Raw genomic sequence first — 17,729 nt, 5'->3', positions numbered from 1 at the left:
GATACAAATAGGAAACAGTGTCGGTACAGTGGGTACAAATATTAAACAGTGTCGGTACAGTGGGTACGCATAGGATACAGTGTCGGTACAGTGGGTACGCATAGGATACAGTGTCGGTACAGTGGATACAGTGTCGGTACAATGGATACGCATAAAATACATTGTCGGTACGGTTTAATTGTGATGTCCTAACTCGTGCCATCTCTCGGGAAGCCCGTCGCATTACATGGCGCTTTATAGTTCCGGTGGGTCTTTCTGCGGCTTACTTCACCTGCAAGGCTCGGGATGACACGGAAGGGCTTGGGAAATGTGATTGCCCTGTCGTTACACTGCGACCTTTCCAGCTGGATATTGGAGGTAATTAAAGATATGTTAGTTTACGATGCGTTTGTTAAACCCTTGGATTTGAGTATGAGCTAAGCTTTACAGCTAAAAGGTGCTGTTACTTAACGGCTGGCATCACTGCCGACAGGCCTTTTCATTTTAAAAATATCTGCATGTATTTGATTCTCGAATAACTGGCTTGACAATATACTGTCGGTGTCCCATTTCTCCATGTGGGCTTTAGTTAAAGATGTTCTAGTTCCGGCGAGCTTCGTTTGAGTTTCAGATTGGATTAGTAAGGCAGCACATTTTGCCAGCAGCGCTTAACGTTGGCAGTTGCTTTTGCAGTTGAAATATTTCCCACCAAAAAACCTTGGCTGGGAACGACAACGGTTGCAGCACAGACAACAAGACTGACGCGTCCGTTAACTAGCAAACCGTCACCAGCATCAATCCAAGCGACAGATGATCCTGCACCTGCATTAACTGTATTTCCTGATCGTACCGCATCAGCCAGCACGGATGCACCCGCTTCCAGTGCGTTGCTAGTGGATTCCACGGTGGCCGGCTGGTGGACCCAGGGGAGGTCAATTCCATGGGACATTGACGCAGAACGTACTGTTCGTCCAGTAACTAGCAAACCGTCACCAGCAGCTGCATTAACGGCAAATGATCCTGCATCTGCATTTTCTGGATATCCTCATCCTCTTGTATTTATCCTCAACCTCAACCTATCATCAACCTTGTATCTATCCTCAACCGCGCTAAGTGAACTGCTTGTGAATTCAGCGATGGCCGGCAGGTGGAATCCACAGAGACCGATTCCACAGTGGCCGACAACCGGCGTGCGGGGTGCTGTTACGCGACAACCGGATAAAGCTGACGTATCCATCGTTCCGCAAATTACCGGTTCGCGTCCGGCGGTGGATGATGTGAAGAGATCTGCCATACCACGACAGCCAGTGTAGGACGAGAAGGTTGCTGGGTCCCATAGACCATCTTCTGTGTCATAATGAGCAATTTCTGGCTGTATTTACATATGTACCGGTATCTGCGTTGCAAAAACCGGTCTTTTATGGTTAAAAGCGGTCTGTTTCATAGCACTTACCAATGACCTACGAGTGTTCATTTCGTCGTTAGATGTAAGTAATAGGACTTCGTATTGCCTGATTAGTGTATGCACTATGCAGTGTTTGAATATATGAAGCATTTCAAATTTTATGCTTTTGATTATGGGTTACATGGATACAGTGTATAAATATGTATTTTAGGCATTCAAAAGTTTGCGCTTTTTGTTATAAAATCTTTGGCTCCGTCACTTCCAGCATTTGAATGCGCATTTTTGGTTTTACGCTTTTGGTTATTGATTGTATAGATTCCTGCCTACAGGGCGCACTTTACGGAATGCGCCAACTTTGTCTAGATGCTATACCTGAATCGTCCGTGAAATGATACTAGTTGTGGTGAAAAATGGCACAAAATGGCAGGTTCTGATTTGATTGAAATATTTATATCATATTCCGATTTTGGCTGGAAATGATAGATTTGCTTGCATTTTGGGAGTGTTACATGCTTGCGCCAGATGTTTGTGCCGACTGCCGATACATGCGAACATAATTCTTCGCATGCGTATGCCGGTTTCATTCTTGTCAATGCATGCAAAGATTCCAAAATAAGTATTCAAACCAGAAAAAAACCGCTTCATTAAAACTTAAAATGTGCATGCTTCACCTTGGAAAAAACTGCAATACAGAACAGACAAGTTATGACAACAACAGCCAGTTGACAGGGTGTTAGTAATGCAGTCTTAAGAATGCATAACAGGAGTATCCATATGTACTATGTACCGCCATAACATTTAATTGTCTCCCCAACATCGCATCCGGTGTATTATTACCTTTGGTAGAATGTAATTTTAAAAGTATAATAACTCAAAACATCAGCATTTTTACATCAGAATTACTTTGTCATCCGGTTGAATCTTCAGTCAGGCCTGCGACTTTCAGTCGTAAAACTTTTTGTCGTAAAACCCAGGTAGAGACTTCAGGCTTCATCGGCTATTGTAGAATTTTTAGTGGATCCATCTTTCGAAGGGAGCTGTTCTTTACCTGAGTTATAAGAACAAATCTTTCGTCAGTTTTGCGCGAAAAAAAGGCTTTTATTCTATGTACTTCTCAGTTAATTATTCACCATGGTGATCGCGTGATCAGGACGCCACGAAGAAATTCGCTTTCGCTATACAGAATAATTGGTTGCGTCCGTGAAATTTCAAATCATCTGTTGTTATTCTACAACAAAAGCACGATTACAAAATAATTAAAAATGCCTGGCTTTACTCACCGACGGCACAATCCAACAAATCCGGCAATGCAGACAAGCCAATCAAGAGCGTCTGGCCAGACGCTAATACTGTTATTGGGCTGTGCGCGTTGTCGGACGACAAAAGGGGGCACCAAAAACATCCAGGAATAAACATGGTAATTCCAGCAAAATGAACTGTGTTTATAAATACTAAGGCAACTTTCATGATGACTTTTGCGAAGACCCAGGAAATCACAAAATAATTTGGTTGTAAGTTTGAAACAACTTTGCGATTTCCTGAGCTTCCTTGGGTAACAAACTAACAATCCTCTTTTGCAGGTTTTATAACAGTCGGTCCAAGAATAACGCTTTCATGTATTTACAGGTACGAAAAAGCCAAAAATACAGCCGAACTTAAGCGGTACATTGAGAGACTGAAAACCAATGTATTGTAAACGTTTGTGTGATTGCATACTACAAATGGACACATAAGTCTAGTGGATAGCATCGAGGAAGTGTTTCTGTTGTAATAACTATTTTGTTTTTGGCAAAGAGTTTGTATCCGATTCCGATACTTATTAAAGGTTACCCATCATCGTGGTGATTAACAATCATCGAAAATTATTGTGCGAATCATTTGTACTGAATCAAAGTATTCGCGGTCTGCGGTTTCAGCGCACAAAAATTATCCACGGACAGGAAACGGAAATGGTTCCAGTCGGACGAATGAAACGGCGTATGTCTCGACCCGAGAAAGGATGCGAACCTGTGTTGTGCAGTCTACCGATAAATCATGCTGTCAAATAAACCGATAGATGCTGTCTTGAGACAGTTCAGATGCTTATTCGGTTGCACATCTGCTGTACGTATGCAACTCAAAATTTCATCGAATTTAGTGAATTACCTTGACCGGGACCTTGTGAGGTGGGCGTTTGAAATTGAGGACATACCGTACTAAAGATGCGTTGCTGATTGCCGTTCAACCCTGCTCCTCATTGCAAAGCCGTTTCACAGTCCGGCAAATAATAATTTTTTTACACAACAGCCTTAGCTTACCCCCAATTCCTTTAACCGAACCGTGTGTCAGCGGCTGCAATCCGAGAGCTGATTAAACCTGCATTGTGAAATCTTTAATATCTTGTAAAATCGTTATAGGATTACTCCACGATATTAGTGTAATAAAGTCTGTACCGCGCTCATAGCTCTACCACACAGAATCTCGGAAGCTTGGCGTTGGATCAATAACAAATGTATCGACTCGCGCCCGTTCTTTCAAAAAATTTCTTGTTGTGCTAATGCAACCCTGTTGTCCCGCATTGCAAAATAGGATTTTGGTACGACATGAACGCTGGCCAGTCAGCCTAAGAACTAAACGCCATGAACAGCAACAGCTAGGAAGTACTGTACAACAGCAATCACCGCGTTGCTAAGTACGACAAAAGCATATACACCAGAACACTACACCTGTCAACCGCCACGGTTTGGCAACCTGCTACAAGCCCGAGGATGCTGCCTCCATGTTGGATTTCCAGCACATTTTATAAAATGTTAGTTTAAAGTCCCATCGAAAAGTAAACCTAAAGCAGCCCCATGCTTTAGGGGAAGATCGAAATCAACGGATGGGCAGGCGTCGCGCTTATAATACTCCGCCAACACTTGGCGGCCGATGGGTTCCACATGCACGGTATCGGCTATCCCGGCTCACGGTAGCTGTCGCCTATCTCATCAGGTTGCCGTGCTTTTAGAACGGGATGATGAGCGATAGATCGTCTCGGCATATCGATATCCTTCCCATTATTTTATTTTACTTCGCAGGCAATGGTAAAAGATCTGCTTTTAGACTGCTACCGTTAGGCAGTGTACCGTGGCGTATTTTCCTTTGCATACTAAAATAGTAAAATTCATGCAGCACTAACACTGCGCTGCGGCCCAATATAAGTGACTTCCATGCAGTCAGCTGGGGATAATGTGGCCTTTGGCCGAATAGTCGCAGTCAGCATTTCCTCTAGGTCATTGTCCCTGCTGGCCGTATAAGGTCATGCATACATTTTGCATCGCTTTTCCATTAACCGGAATGACATAAAAGTACGTCAACAAGAAACGGAAAAGCAAAACCCTAGCTGATATGCTAGGAAAAGAGCTACCCGTATGCGCATTTTGGCGAAGAAGTGCATACGACTTTGCACTTACATGTATGGTACAGTTTCCAGTTGTCGCAGAACAATGCAAGAGAGCGATAGCATGCGCTAGACACAGATCATTGACTGTCCTCAAATGATAACATTGTGCACATCCGGCAGGCGCGGGATTCGATAACGTCATTGTTGTACTGCTGCCCTGAAACTAGAAACGTTATATAAACATTTGCCACTGCCTGCGTCTATATTGCCGGTTGCGTTATTAGAAGGAAACATACACAAGCAAAATGGCTTTTGTTCGCTTTAATATTGCTTTTTTCGTTTTGATTTTAAGTGGTGGTTTTTGTGTGCCGTTAGAGGAACACGAGGAGATTAAAAAGTCAGTCGTCGCTAACGATTATTTTCATAATAGGCTGCTAGCAATACCTCCGAATGTTTCCGTTAAAATGGGAGAAGATAACCTCGACAACTACGCGACGCCGCTGGTGTTTGAGGGAGACATTCTGGGCGTGCTGAAGCCAGGCGATACTATCGCTGACTTGGTATGCGTAACGCACTGAAAAACACCGCACACGTTTGCTGCAGCACAATGCACATGGACTGGGAATGGGTTTCTAAATTATTGTGCTTCCATTCCAGAACGACAAATTAAACAATCCGGAGAAGGCGGCGCTATTCAATGAGAGATGGCTCTCTGGAGATATGTACTACCGGATATCAGCCTCATTCACCCCGCATCAAAAGAACCAAATTCTAATGGCGATGTCCGACATTGAAGCAAATACGGATGCTATTCGATTTATCGCGAGGGGCGATTTTTCTTTTCGCAGAGATTATATCAACATTATCAAAGGTGTCAGGTACGATGATACGACAATTAATCAAGGGAATTTACAATGTGCGAGTAAATAATATGCCAATAAAATAATTCTGGTATGAATCGATTTGTCTGTCAACGGAAATCAAGATGTCCGCTGCAAAATTTTAACTGTATTATGTAGTGTGTCGGCGTTCAAATTTCATTGTAATCAAAACTTATTTTTGCTGCAAAACTCGTAAACTGACTTTGCATATTGTTCAGCTACAAGTTTTTGGGGCATTCACACTAATAGTTTGAATAGTCCGAAATACCGAAGATTGTATCGGAAAATGTTCAGAATCTATCTTTGTGCAGCTGTTCCAGTTATGTGGGGAGACAAGGAGGCGCACAAGAACTTTCCCTAGGCAACGACTGCTTTGAACATGGAATTATAATCCATGAACTGATGCACGCCTTGGGTTTTGGCCATGAACAGTCGAGGACTGACCGGGATAGTTACGTCGATATCAACTGGAGCAATATTGCAGAGGGTATGAAAACAAAGCATAAAAACGTTCATGGTGCGCCATGTGCACATTACGAACGATTAGAACGCCTTTTGTTTTGTGTTTATCGTCTCGTTATGTACTTTGACATTCTTCACATTGTGGGTTCGTGTACCGGACACGAGAGTCACGGTATTCTCTGCGTTGATCTGCATTAGAAAAAAATCAGAACTTGTTAATATCTTGTTAATCTCGTGTACCCGCTTGCACGAGTGTAAAAACAATAATTAGCACGCGATCAATTCCTGAAAAGTTTCTGTCATGTGCAGCAGCGCAGAGAATACTGGCACGCAGCCATGCAGGTAATCCCGGGTGTCCGGTACATGAACCCACATTGTGAAAATGTCCACAATGCGCAAAATGTCGAACAGCATATGGCACTTTTACAGCTGACAGGCACAATTTCGACAAGTACGAAGCAAACACGATTACGACATCTGGCACGACATACGACTTCGGGTCAGTTATGCACTACGGCAAGAATGATTTCGCGATAGATGCCGATAGTTGGACGATCAGGCCGAAATCTCCATGGCAGAACACTACCATTGGTCAGAGGATCGGGATGAGCGCCACCGATATCAGAGAAATCAATGCATTGTACAAACTCTGTGCCACAACCTGGGACGATTATTCCGGCTGGCTTGGCATCGAATCCGGCATGCGGTGGATCAAAGGAGAAAAAGACAATATAAATATAAGCTTTTTAATGAGTTCAGCCAAGGTAAAAGTCGGCTGCATTTTGGCTATCTACACTGGAAGTAATTACCGGGGATTTAGAATCTTAATTGGGCCAGCTGAAGAAGGTGATCTTTACTGGGACTTTCAGGGCCAGTTGTACGATAAGCTGGCGCGATCAGCCAAGTGTTTTTGTTCGTAATTTTTACTTTTCTGGGTGACAACATACAGTACATCAGAGCATGGCTAAGGCCCTGGTATGCTTTGTTCTTCCGTCGTGAGTGGATGACAGTGGCCATCTGAAACATGGTTGTGAAGTGCTTGCAGTTCCTTCCTTTAATTCTGTGGTCGTTCGATGATACGATCAGTTAAATCACTATTGCAGACTGGTAAGCGAAACTTCTTACATCTTTTTCACGCATAATTAAATATTCGTGCCGTTCTTTCTCACGTGGAGTAGCGGCAGCACTAGCTGGTTGATAAATAATAGTAGTTTTACAGCGGCTGTGGTTGAAAGGTCACTCCGGGGCTGTTGTTTATTCGTGTTAAAATGCGCTTGTATTTTGGGGGAAATGATGTTTGTTTTATTCTGCAAATACCGTTACCGATTAGCTGCATATGTGTACGAAAACTGCACACTTCCCAATTAATAAATACCTCAATGTGACACTTATGGCATGGTACAGCAGTTTTTTCCTAACAGCAGATCCTTAGTTTCGAAGTAAAAAAAATTCAATCAGCACGAGATACTCTTGCCATGAGTCATGTGACATTTATTTGGGGATGCTCATGATCTCATCCGCGTTATCCAAGCAGGCCCTTGTCAGATTGCGATTACGTTAGAAATCGCCATGCTCAAGTTAACATTAATAGTGGGCCAACGTCAGCCATTAAGCGATTACGCTGCTGTTATGATCTCCTTAAGATGCCTCATCAAAAGCGGCAGCCACTGTCAATTTGCCTTCGCCACCTCCGTTGCCGAGTGCGGCGACAAACACCGCGACGATTACCCATCTTCTCTCTGGCTTCCAAAGTAATCGCCATCAGCTGCATCAGCCTACTCTTCTTCATCCTTGAACAGCGGCCGCCGGGAAACCGCCACTTTTTTCCGTTTACACCAAGGCGGAAAAAATAATACGGTGCTCGTTTTCTGCATTCTGTATGCGATACAAGGTAGATGCATTACAGCGAGTAGTGTTTTATCGTGCCAGGTAAATATTAGCCGGTATATTTTAGGCGGTGTGCTGTGTTATGTTATGCGCGACCAAACCGGTTCCGTGCTGTGTCTGCACAAAATCCCCCTTCATCACATACACACATATACACACAGCCACTCAAATCGCAAAAGCATACACATCACAGATTGGTTAAATCACCGCAGCGAGAGTTAACCAGCATTACATTCTCGGCACCCAAACATAGCAACACTCCTCATCGACGGTGCATTTACAGTTGTTGTTATGCTACCTTGCTCTAATTTCTTTCCCTGCAGCATCGCGCATCCGTCGTTTTCTTAGGTTTCTTAATTTTCTTATTAACGGACTATAATCGCGGGATGGTGAAGGATTAAACTGCGTATCCTGCGTTAACGCGCTAAGGGAAGAATGTTGGCCAACGGCCGGTTATCCCGGCAGGTGAGCAGTCCGAACCAGATGGGCGACAAGTCGTCCTTCATCGCCTCCAACCGGGCGCGTTCCCGTGAGGGCCATGCGGCCGCCCCCATGGGCATCAAGGACGATGATCAGCGCTGGATCCAGATCCAGCAGAAGACCTTCACTAACTGGGTCAACGAGCAGTTGAAAGCCGTGGGCAAACGCGTGGACGATCTTCAAGGAGATTTTCAGGATGGACTGAATCTGATCGCGCTGATTGAAGTGTTGCAGGGCCGACGGATCGGCAAGGCCTTCCAGAACCCGGTCAATCAGCACCAGATGCTGGAGAATGTACAGTTGGCCTTGAATGCCATGATGGAGGATAATATTAAACTGGTCAATATTGGTAAGTCGCATTTGTAATGCAAAGCGGCGCCAACTGCTGACCGGATCGCGCGGTGTCTAATTTGGTGGTTTCATTTAAAACGTGCTATGCTAATTTTTCAACAAAAAATGTTTTCGTCAATTTCGCTTACTTAAAGCCGCTGAATTTGCGCTCAACTTTATGGCGAACAAGCGAAAACTATACATGTGCTAAAAATACCGGAAGTAATCTGACAAAAACGTTCTGCAAATACCGGACCGCACCATCTTTGAGTTTTGCTGAAATATTACAAATAGATTATTTGGAAATGTTGTACAGGCAAAGTTGGGCGTGGGAATCAGATCGTACAAAAATGTTTATGTTTACACTTTACACCTAAAAATTATCCCGCCGAAACCGCTTGCGCGCAGTTGCATCAGCGCATAAAGAAAAGCCCTTTCTTAACGTTTTTTTACCATTTTTATTACCCATTATGCGAGACAGTAAAATTAATGATTATCCTACTAATTTTATTGCAACCGCCATTTATTCGGTTCAGAGCAGCGAATGAGCCTGAAGAACATGCACAACACTGGTTGCAACAGCAGTGTTTTATGATAATGTTGGTCGACGGCAATGATGATCGGGGCAGATAATAATCGTAACCTTAATTGTCCGTGTCCGCGAAAGTGACGACACAGATTCGGCGGCAGATTATTGACAAGACAAACAGTGGAGCTGTGTTGCATCACGGCATTGTTGTGATTAAGGTCACGCCTGGGGTTCTGTGCCGCACGGTCTGAGGTGAGGATGACTATGCGCGCGGCACAGCGGGGCGGCCAATCCGATGTGACGCGTCTAAGTGGTACTTACTGTTAAAGAAATAAAAGGCTTTGTAAAGATTTACAACATTTATAAAACCGGCCTATAAAGTGAGTACACGCATAATTGTACGCATTCCTAAACATTAAAAAAATGGTGTCAACATAAAAAAAATGGTTTTGATAATACAGCGGAAATTTTGACTCAATCTTTTGGGCATAAATGCGGTAAACTAAATCTTTTTCTATAATTTTTTTTTGTATAATTAAGTTTAATTAAAATAAAATGCTTGCGAAATGCCCGCTAATATATAAGATTTTATATATTAGCGGACATTTTTATATGTTACCGGGCATTGCTGTCGGATTAAATAAAAACATTTAGTTCGCCTGATAATTTTTGTGTTATGGTTTACGTTATTTTTTGGCTCACAAATTCGTGCGAGTGATTTTCAGCGCAGGCCAAAGTAGCAAAAAATAACTTGAGCGTTGAGGATTTGCTCGCGATGAGCCAATCGACTGTTTAATAGTGGGATATTCAAAGATAGAAAAAATGTGCAAAATGAGCAGTTATACGTGGAGTGCGTGTTTGCCGTCGTACTTAGCACGGTAACAGCCATCAGCCAAGCATCCTTCTTACGCAACCCGACAATACAATAATCGCTATATTACTTATTCTCTCCGCAAGCGGCCAGCTATGTAGATGAATATTAATCAATCTCCAACATGCACTTAATGCGCATCGTATGTACTGCATTGCTCACTGAATCGAACAGATTTATTTGTCAGCCGCCAAGAAATTTATGAGTGTTTGGGTTTCTTTCAAAGATGTAACTTCCTTCTTTGATGTTCTTTCATAAACGTGACACTAAAATCGTATGTACTCATATGCTGCAGGACTTTGGTGATTTGCTTAAATAATCTGAATAAAATGCGATTTATTTGCAATTTAAATTTTCTGTAAGTTTTTGTGAGGAATATTTACGGAAGAAATGGCAGCTTTAGCTTCCGCTTATCAAAAAGCTTTGAATGAAATGACAAAAGTGTTACTCATGCATCTGATCAATATTTCTTCAAAATGTTTGTTTTCGAGAATTAAGAAAGGAAATTTACGCCTTCCATAAAAACTTCCTTATGGTACTAAAATAATTTAGCTTAATTCAAGAAATTCAATTTCGATTTAACAGTCTTTCCGCTGCGGGTTTTACGGTGCACCACCCCGTAATTTAATTTCACACCATCTGTGATTAGCGGTACAATGACCTTCATTTTCTCATCATAAATATTATGTGTCTATGATGAGTGGTTTGTATTGTGATTTGTATTGCGCCGGTAAACCACGGCGATGCTTGAGAGAAAACACCGGTTGTATCCTTCGTTTGGGGTATTTTTTGTTGTGGTTAGACAGCTGTAACTGCACAGAATAAAACGCTTTGCTACGCCATTCTCAACTTAATCGTTTTTGATCGGCGCTTTGCATTCTCATGAATATCTCACTGTAGGAAAATTCCTCGGCAAAAGTGCAGCTACAAAAAAACACTGATTCGAAATCTACAGCAACAAATTTTTCCTCTCAGTTAAATTTTGTTTTCTTGCATAATTTCTATGTGCGATTGCTCAGATATAATTGTCTGTCAAAGCAGTCAAACAGACATTTTATTTAGCACGAATATAACAAAAGGCGGGAGAATTTTCCCAGCATGACAGTATGCTGGGAAAATCAGGGAAACCCTTTTTAATTCTGTTTCAGAATAATTTTCCGGTTTTTTCATGAAGTGTACCGAAAAGTTTAAACTATCGCGTGCATGCAGGTAATTTAGCACATGTGGAACCTTTTCATCACGCGAAGACCGTGAAGTGGTCCACTGCGCAGATGGGCAATATCTACCGCGGACTGCATAGTCTGCAGCCTGCACTGGTACTGCACGGACGTTAGCCAAGTAATTTGAGGTTAATGTCGTCAGGTTAAATGCTGCCCGAGTTAGACACGCCTGGCTGTTTTTTGGGTCAGTTATTGTGGTGTCTGTCCAGCCAGCTGGCAGCAATGTGCGCAGCACGCAGCTGCAGCCACCTTGACAGGTATTCGTGAGAAAAACGTACGCTACCAACGCGAACACGACTACCTGAAAGTAAGAGTCAAGGCTGCTATGTTTGATAAGGATACATTTGGCTGTTTTGCATGCCAGCGATGAAATGCTAAACACTATCAAACGTTCTCATTAAATGTTAAGATAAAAAACCGTCATGATAAAAAACAAGCTTGCAGTACAAAATACATATGACGAATCAATGCAACACTAAGATAAATTTAGTTCGGCAATGAATCACTTAAGTCGCAAAGTAACATAAGTCAACACTATTATACCGGGAGAATAAAATTTACTATCTATATATAATTATCAAATCATCATAATGCAAAATATCCGAATTAAACAAAAATCAATATAAGCAATTTTTAAAAAAAGCTATTTATCATTTCGAAAACGTTTTTAGAAAAGGGAAATATAAAATAGCTAAGTCGCTGAAATTCTGATTTTGTGTTCGTATGTAAAAATTAGCTGTAAGCTTTGTTTTAGCAGATCGTCTTAATTTTATTTCTTGTGGTCTGCATGACAATTGCACAATTCTGTCAAGATATTCGTTGATGAATTTACCAGTGAATTTCCTGTTAGTTGACTGTATTAGCGAGCATGATCTGCGCAGCCGGTTGATTAGGCTGCAAAACGGCGCTGATCCCTGACTAAAACCTCTCTTTTCCGTAACGTGATTGCGGGATGGAGACTGCTCGAGTGAAGACGGACGAGTCTCGCCGCATGACTGCTAACGGTCAATATGTTGCGTTATGCAAATGTGCGGGAGAAGCGCACCTGTTGATCGTGTCTGAATCTGTTGATCGATTGATTGACGCAACGGACAAATATTTACGATTTTATAGTGCCTTTTATAACAATTCGTTACTATAAAACTTTATACTCGAAGTGCCAGCCGAATGACGAAATTATAATAAAAGGCGGACCTAATAAAAAATTTCAGGTATATCAATACTAACATTAATAATTTTATGCTTGATTATTTTGAGATTTTTTATAAAAATTGATCAAAGTTAACCTGCTGTGACTGTCTGAATTATTTTCAACTGGAGCAAGCGCTGCAAAATGCTTAGTCGAGCGCGGCAACAAAACTGGTCAAAATGTTGGCAAACATGAAGAGCGAAAGACGGATCAGAGCGGCGATACATTTGCTTACAATAGCGCACAAAGTCGAATTTGTTAATGATATTTGTTTATCCAGCAGTAGCGGTTAGTCAGCTCATAAAGCGGATGTTAAAATTAAAATGTTTTCGCGCTGAGTGAGCATGTTGATACAATGAGCTGGCAGCGGTAGTTCAAATAAAACGCATTTTGTCGTCTTCACATATGACTACAACTTAGCATTGTTCGAAATGAATGCTCAGGATTAAAAAAAGGAATCTTCCCAGAATGAAACAGCACGAGCAGTCTTTACACAAGGCACTGTAAATTAATTTAACTGTACGGATCAGAGTTGTGAATTTTTTCCCCTTCTTATTTTGATTATTTTTAAACGAAATAAATGTTATTATATTTAAATTACATTATTGTACTTAAATGCAAGTAAATTAAAAAATTGTGTAATTTCCAGCAGTTGGCTAATTATTATGTTTTTCACAAAATTTGATGTATAAAATTTAATACAGCGAACGCTTTTTAAAGAAAATCTGCAGTTGCCGATTAAAAAATAAAATTACGATCGTTGCTTTTGAGTTATTCCATCGTTCCTTTTTGGCTAAAATAACAAGTGAACAACAAGAAAGACAACTTATTTTTTAATTGATCTATTGGAGTGTGATGGTGTAACGGTGTGTATATGCCAAGATGTTGCCATATATGTGCATCGTCTATTTACTAAGCGATGGATAATGTAATCGTGTTTGATTTGCAATTTACGCGGAGGCGGTTACCGCGCGCAGGAGGCATGTTTCGTAACCAAACAAACTGCCGGCATCGGCATGGCCGTGTCGGCGTTTTGCTAGGTATAATTATCATATTAACTACATATGTTGCGGTAATTCCATCCATCAAAAAACATTAGAAACCACAGCGGCCTGGATACGCGGTTAAAGCGGCTGCCTAATTTAAAGCTTGATTGACGCCAGCAACGGTGTAACAAAAAAAACCAGTTATGAACGTAATCAATGGCAAAGAAAAAGAGCGCTAATTAAAGCAGCTTTTTGAACTAGCAACGCAGACGTCATGTCCTTAGTTAAACGGTTTCTGCTTTCTTTTCCAGTAATACGAGTGTATTAAGTTAACAGTGTTTTACTGAAAAATCAAGAAAATGTTATATTTGCAGGAAATCAGGATATTGTGGAAGGGAACCTGAAGCTGATATTGGGATTAGTATGGACGCTGATTCTGCGCTATCAGATCGGCAAGACGAACCTACCGCCCAGGAAGCTGATGCTGGCCTGGCTGCAAGCGGTGCTGCACGACATGAAGATCAAGAATTTCACACGTGACTGGAACGATGGTATCGCCCTCAGGTGCGCATCACATTCATTTGCAGTCTGGGCGTCTTTCGTGACAACAATTGTCAATTAATTCTACTGGTTAAAATTCTTGTGAAGAATGGTATTTGTACACCTTTCACATTTAAATATTTTATGCCACACGTTGGACTCCATATAGTCATCCTGTTTATAAGAAATCAATTTTTTAAAACGCAAAGTTAATTCGTTTATGAAACTGGACGCGCGGGAAACTGCAGGCTTTTTTGCTTAATTTGTTAGTTTGAAGAAACATTCTGAGAATTGTGTGATAATCACATAATTACAGTGGCTTGCTTGAATACTGCCGGCCGGGTTTGTTTCCGAACTGGAAAAGTCTGGATCCGCATAACAAAGTGGAAAACCTGCGGCGGGCCATGGAAGTGGCCAACCGGGAATTCGGCATTCCCATGCTCATCTCGCCCGAGGATCTGGCCAGTCCCGATCTGGATGAACTGTCGGGCATGACCTACCTGTCCTACTTTATGAACAGTCCCGAGAGTCCCGGCTACAAGGCCACCCTACGCTGGGTGCGCAGTCAGATCCCCGAGGAGAATGTCGAGAACTTTACGGTAACTCTTTAACAAAATTCCGTTTTCGTGTTGGGATTTTTTGAACTGACCGAAAACCATATGGGGAACGCTTAATCGCAATGCTTCGCTCATCCACCAAGTAACATGTATCGGAAAATATTTTTAGATGGACTGGAATGATGGGCGTGTAGTGGGAGCGCTGGTGAAATCACTGGGTGGAACAGTTTCCGGATACACAACACAGACGTATGACCGCTACAACTGGGAGGATAACTTACAACGTGGTACGTATGCGGGCGCCCTCTTTATTTTTCCGACTAAAGAAAAAACGGAAAAGTAATAAAACGGAAAAATTCTTAACCCATCCAAAGTAGCCCATTTTTAACCCATCCCCTGTTTTGTAGGAGGATAGGCTTATTAGTAGCCCAGCAAAACCTTAATCTACAGCAAAAGTGTCCATTATAATTAGTTCTTTCGAATTACGAGTAGAAGTAGTTCTTTTGAAAACAAAACCTCGAAATCTTACGCAAACATGCGAAAATTGTAATTACTAGCTTGGTTGAAGACAGTAAATCTGTGAAAGGTACTGCGATGCATTCTCCAAGTAGCAATGATTGTGCGTTTGTGAAAGGAAACCGATTCGATTCCGTGGTGGAGATGCTCAGCACGGTCGTTCGCGACGCCGTCCACTTCCTGGGAAGTGTGCTATGGGACTCCGCATTAACTGGCGCCAGTTCCGCTAAGCAAGCATTTAGTGCAGCCGTTGTGAAAGGTCATAGTGGCGCTGTTCTCGCTTCCCTCCCTAGTAGTAAACGGGATACGGGTAATGGCGATTTCGGTTGTTTTTTCACAATTTAGTAACGCGTTCGCTTAGTTGCTCGAACTGTTGATATGAAGATTATTAAAAAAGGTCATCGACACGACTGGTCATTCGTACACTTAGTAGTAAAGACAAATAAACCGTATAACGCGCCATTCAGCGAGGTACGATCGGAACAGGAAGAGTGTGATGGAGAACACCGTATGACATCCTCAGCTGATCAGTGTGTTAAATGCCATTGCAACCGTGCGATCAAATCGATGATTAATGATGTCCGTCATAGTTCGATTATTTTTAAAACTAACCGAATCGGCCATGTGTCACAACAGTGGAACTGTCTAAACGCTAAACGCTTAATTCACTGGTAAATGTCCCTTTAAGGCGTCCGTTAATACACTACTGACCATTGAGCACGTCAGTCAGCTGTCAGGCCGCGTTGATGGAGCGATCTTCCGCTGGTGTAATGGTGTTTTTCACGCTTCACTCTTGGCAGCTGGCCAAGTGGATATTACTCTCTACCTATAATTACTTTCAACCGCTAAATGCAGGAAATAATAGCACCGAGATGTTTTTGTACGAGCACTTATCAAAAGTCAAAAACAAAGGTCAGATCAACATTTTCGAGGAAAAACGGAGTCTTCGACATATTAGATTAGCCGATACAGAATGAAAACCCCTCTTTTCTGTGCAGGAAACCTTATCTCAACACTCTGTTATTAAATGTAAAGACAAGCTAGATACGCAACTGAAATATCTGACTTCTATCAGTTTATGATTTGAAGCACAAGCTGACAGTTTAAAACGTCGGAAAGCTTTCTTAACTGACGAGAAAATTAATTGCTCATTTTCGGATTACAGGTTTCAAAGGAGGTCGCGAACTGGGCGTAGAACCCATTCTCACTCCGAAACAAATGGCGGAGGCCGTGGATGAACACTTGGGCATCATGGCGTACGCTGCCTGGTTCCAGTGGGTCAATCCGCTGCCGAAACGCAAAGGCGGAGACAAGATCCGTGTCTCCGGCGAGGGTCTTCACACCGCCTACATTGGGAAACCGGTAAACTACTCCTGTTTCTCGGATCTCATGCATCTGTCTCACGTGTGTTTACTGTGCAGGCCCACTTTCAAGTCCAGTACCTTGATGATCTGGATCCCGCCACCATCCGCGCGGAACTGCGCGGACCCAGTGGCACGATCCCGGTGAAGTTCAACCTGGGAGAGAACGGCGGCAGTGCTACTTACATGGCAACAGAGACCGGTCCGCACGAGTTGCTGATCTGGTGCGAAGGGGAGCTGATTAAGGAGTGCCCGCGGAAAGTGCGCGTGCATCCCGATATCTCCAAGGTCCGATTTGCCGGGATTAATAAGCCGGTACCACTGGGCTCCACGACGGACATGACGGTAAGCAAAGTGACCCTATCGGTTCTTAAACGCGTGACTATCAGTCTTGCGCGCTGTAACAAATTTTCCCATTGACCGTCTGGAAAATGCCAAAAAAGCTTATTGCTGCGAAAGCAATTTGAGCCCAACGAAAGTGAATACCCGTAGGCCGAAACAAGTGTGTTTTCCTGGCTCATCTGGATCTTCTGATTGATATGTCACACCTTTCTTTGATTTTCTGTTGTCCGATGAGGACATAATAATAAAAATTTTTGAATTTTACTTTCAGAAAATTTTTTAATGTCATTGGTTAGTAGTTATGGTACCGTGCAAAATGCCTTGGACTCCTCTTATCAGAATATTTTCTTTGGAAGCGTTTTTCCAGCCAATCGACGATAATTTTCCTAGTGCTTTTGGGTTGCTTCAACCGATTCGTTACCGCTGTCACAACAACAAAATTTTATCCGATATTTTCAAATACGCCTTTAGTAGATGCCACTTAACGTTTTCGCACAGAAAGGCTGTGTGGAAGTTCGTTCTTGCCTCATGGACGGGTGAACGCTTAATTAGCAATTAAATTCCAAAAATCTGTAGCAGCTTACTAGACCACAGCGCGCTACGCCGCGACATAGCGGCTATAGCCATCACAGTACACTTGAAAAAAACGAAAAATCTTGATTCTTATGATTAAGGTTTTTCAGTTTTGCACCATGAGTTGTCCGTGTGCAGGGTATGTTATGCAGATGCAGGCAGACTTAAGCGGCATAATGACCTTCCCACAAGTAGTCGACTAGGAGGATTAAAAATATACTCCAGTGTCCAGGGGCCACCCAACCTGAACGCCACACAAA

The 17,729-nt window shown here is 42.4% G+C and overlaps 2 protein-coding genes and 1 long non-coding RNA gene across 6 annotated transcripts in view; 2 read left to right on the top strand and 1 right to left on the bottom strand.

The window, feature by feature from the left end:
- Positions 1–2,009: 2,009 nt before the first annotated feature.
- LOC129595069 (uncharacterized) lies at positions 2,010–4,802 on the bottom strand. 4 transcript variants are annotated; one of them, XR_008691263.1, is made up of 4 exons: positions 2,665–4,802; positions 2,515–2,612; positions 2,288–2,432; positions 2,010–2,221 (listed from the first exon to the last, which is right to left on the bottom strand). It is a non-coding gene; the product is annotated as an uncharacterized LOC129595069 (long non-coding RNA). The 4 variants fall into 4 exon arrangements; XR_008691264.1 differs by having other exon boundaries at positions 2,010–2,432; positions 2,665–2,820; positions 3,215–4,802; XR_008691262.1 differs by having other exon boundaries at positions 2,010–2,432; positions 2,665–3,405; positions 3,530–4,802.
- A 213-nt stretch (positions 4,803–5,015) lies between these two features.
- LOC129595094 (high choriolytic enzyme 1-like) lies at positions 5,016–7,126 on the top strand. Its single transcript, XM_055492007.1, has 4 exons — positions 5,016–5,305; positions 5,403–5,623; positions 5,938–6,113; positions 6,518–7,126. The coding sequence occupies exons 1-4, from the start codon at positions 5,051–5,053 to the stop codon at positions 7,006–7,008; spliced, it is 1,143 nt and encodes a 380-aa protein (XP_055347982.1). The 5' UTR covers positions 5,016–5,050; the 3' UTR covers positions 7,009–7,126.
- A 1,043-nt stretch (positions 7,127–8,169) lies between these two features.
- The window catches only part of LOC129595155 (filamin-B-like), a 33,535-nt gene continuing 23,975 nt past the window's right edge, over positions 8,170–17,729 (top strand). The window contains 6 exon segments of the mRNA XM_055492073.1: positions 8,170–8,804; positions 13,955–14,144; positions 14,437–14,719; positions 14,847–14,964; positions 16,359–16,555; positions 16,615–16,899. Of these exon segments, the coding sequence (XP_055348048.1) occupies positions 8,411–8,804; positions 13,955–14,144; positions 14,437–14,719; positions 14,847–14,964; positions 16,359–16,555; positions 16,615–16,899 (1,467 nt within the window). The 5' untranslated portion in view covers positions 8,170–8,410.

The sequence above is a fragment of the Paramacrobiotus metropolitanus genome, unplaced genomic scaffold (assembly GCF_019649055.1).
Source record: "Paramacrobiotus metropolitanus isolate TYO unplaced genomic scaffold, Prichtersi_v1.0 Parri_scaffold0000074, whole genome shotgun sequence".
Lineage (NCBI taxonomy): Eukaryota > Metazoa > Tardigrada > Eutardigrada > Parachela > Macrobiotidae > Paramacrobiotus > Paramacrobiotus metropolitanus.
The sequence above is the reverse complement of the archived record's forward strand: the minus strand, read 5'-3'. Positions and strand labels throughout refer to the sequence as shown.

What these genes read in the sequence shown, in the direction of transcription:
- LOC129595094 (XM_055492007.1), top strand. Translation starts at nt 5,051, where the DNA reads ATGGCTTTTGTTCGCTTTAATATTGCTTTTTTCGTTTTGATTTTAAGT. An exon ending in GCGATACTATCGCTGACTTG is followed by an intron (nt 5,306 to 5,402) that starts GTATGCGTAACG and finishes CTTCCATTCCAG; the next exon opens with AACGACAAATTAAACAATCC. An exon ending in AACATTATCAAAGGTGTCAG is followed by an intron (nt 5,624 to 5,937) that starts GTACGATGATAC and finishes ATCTTTGTGCAG; the next exon opens with CTGTTCCAGTTATGTGGGGA.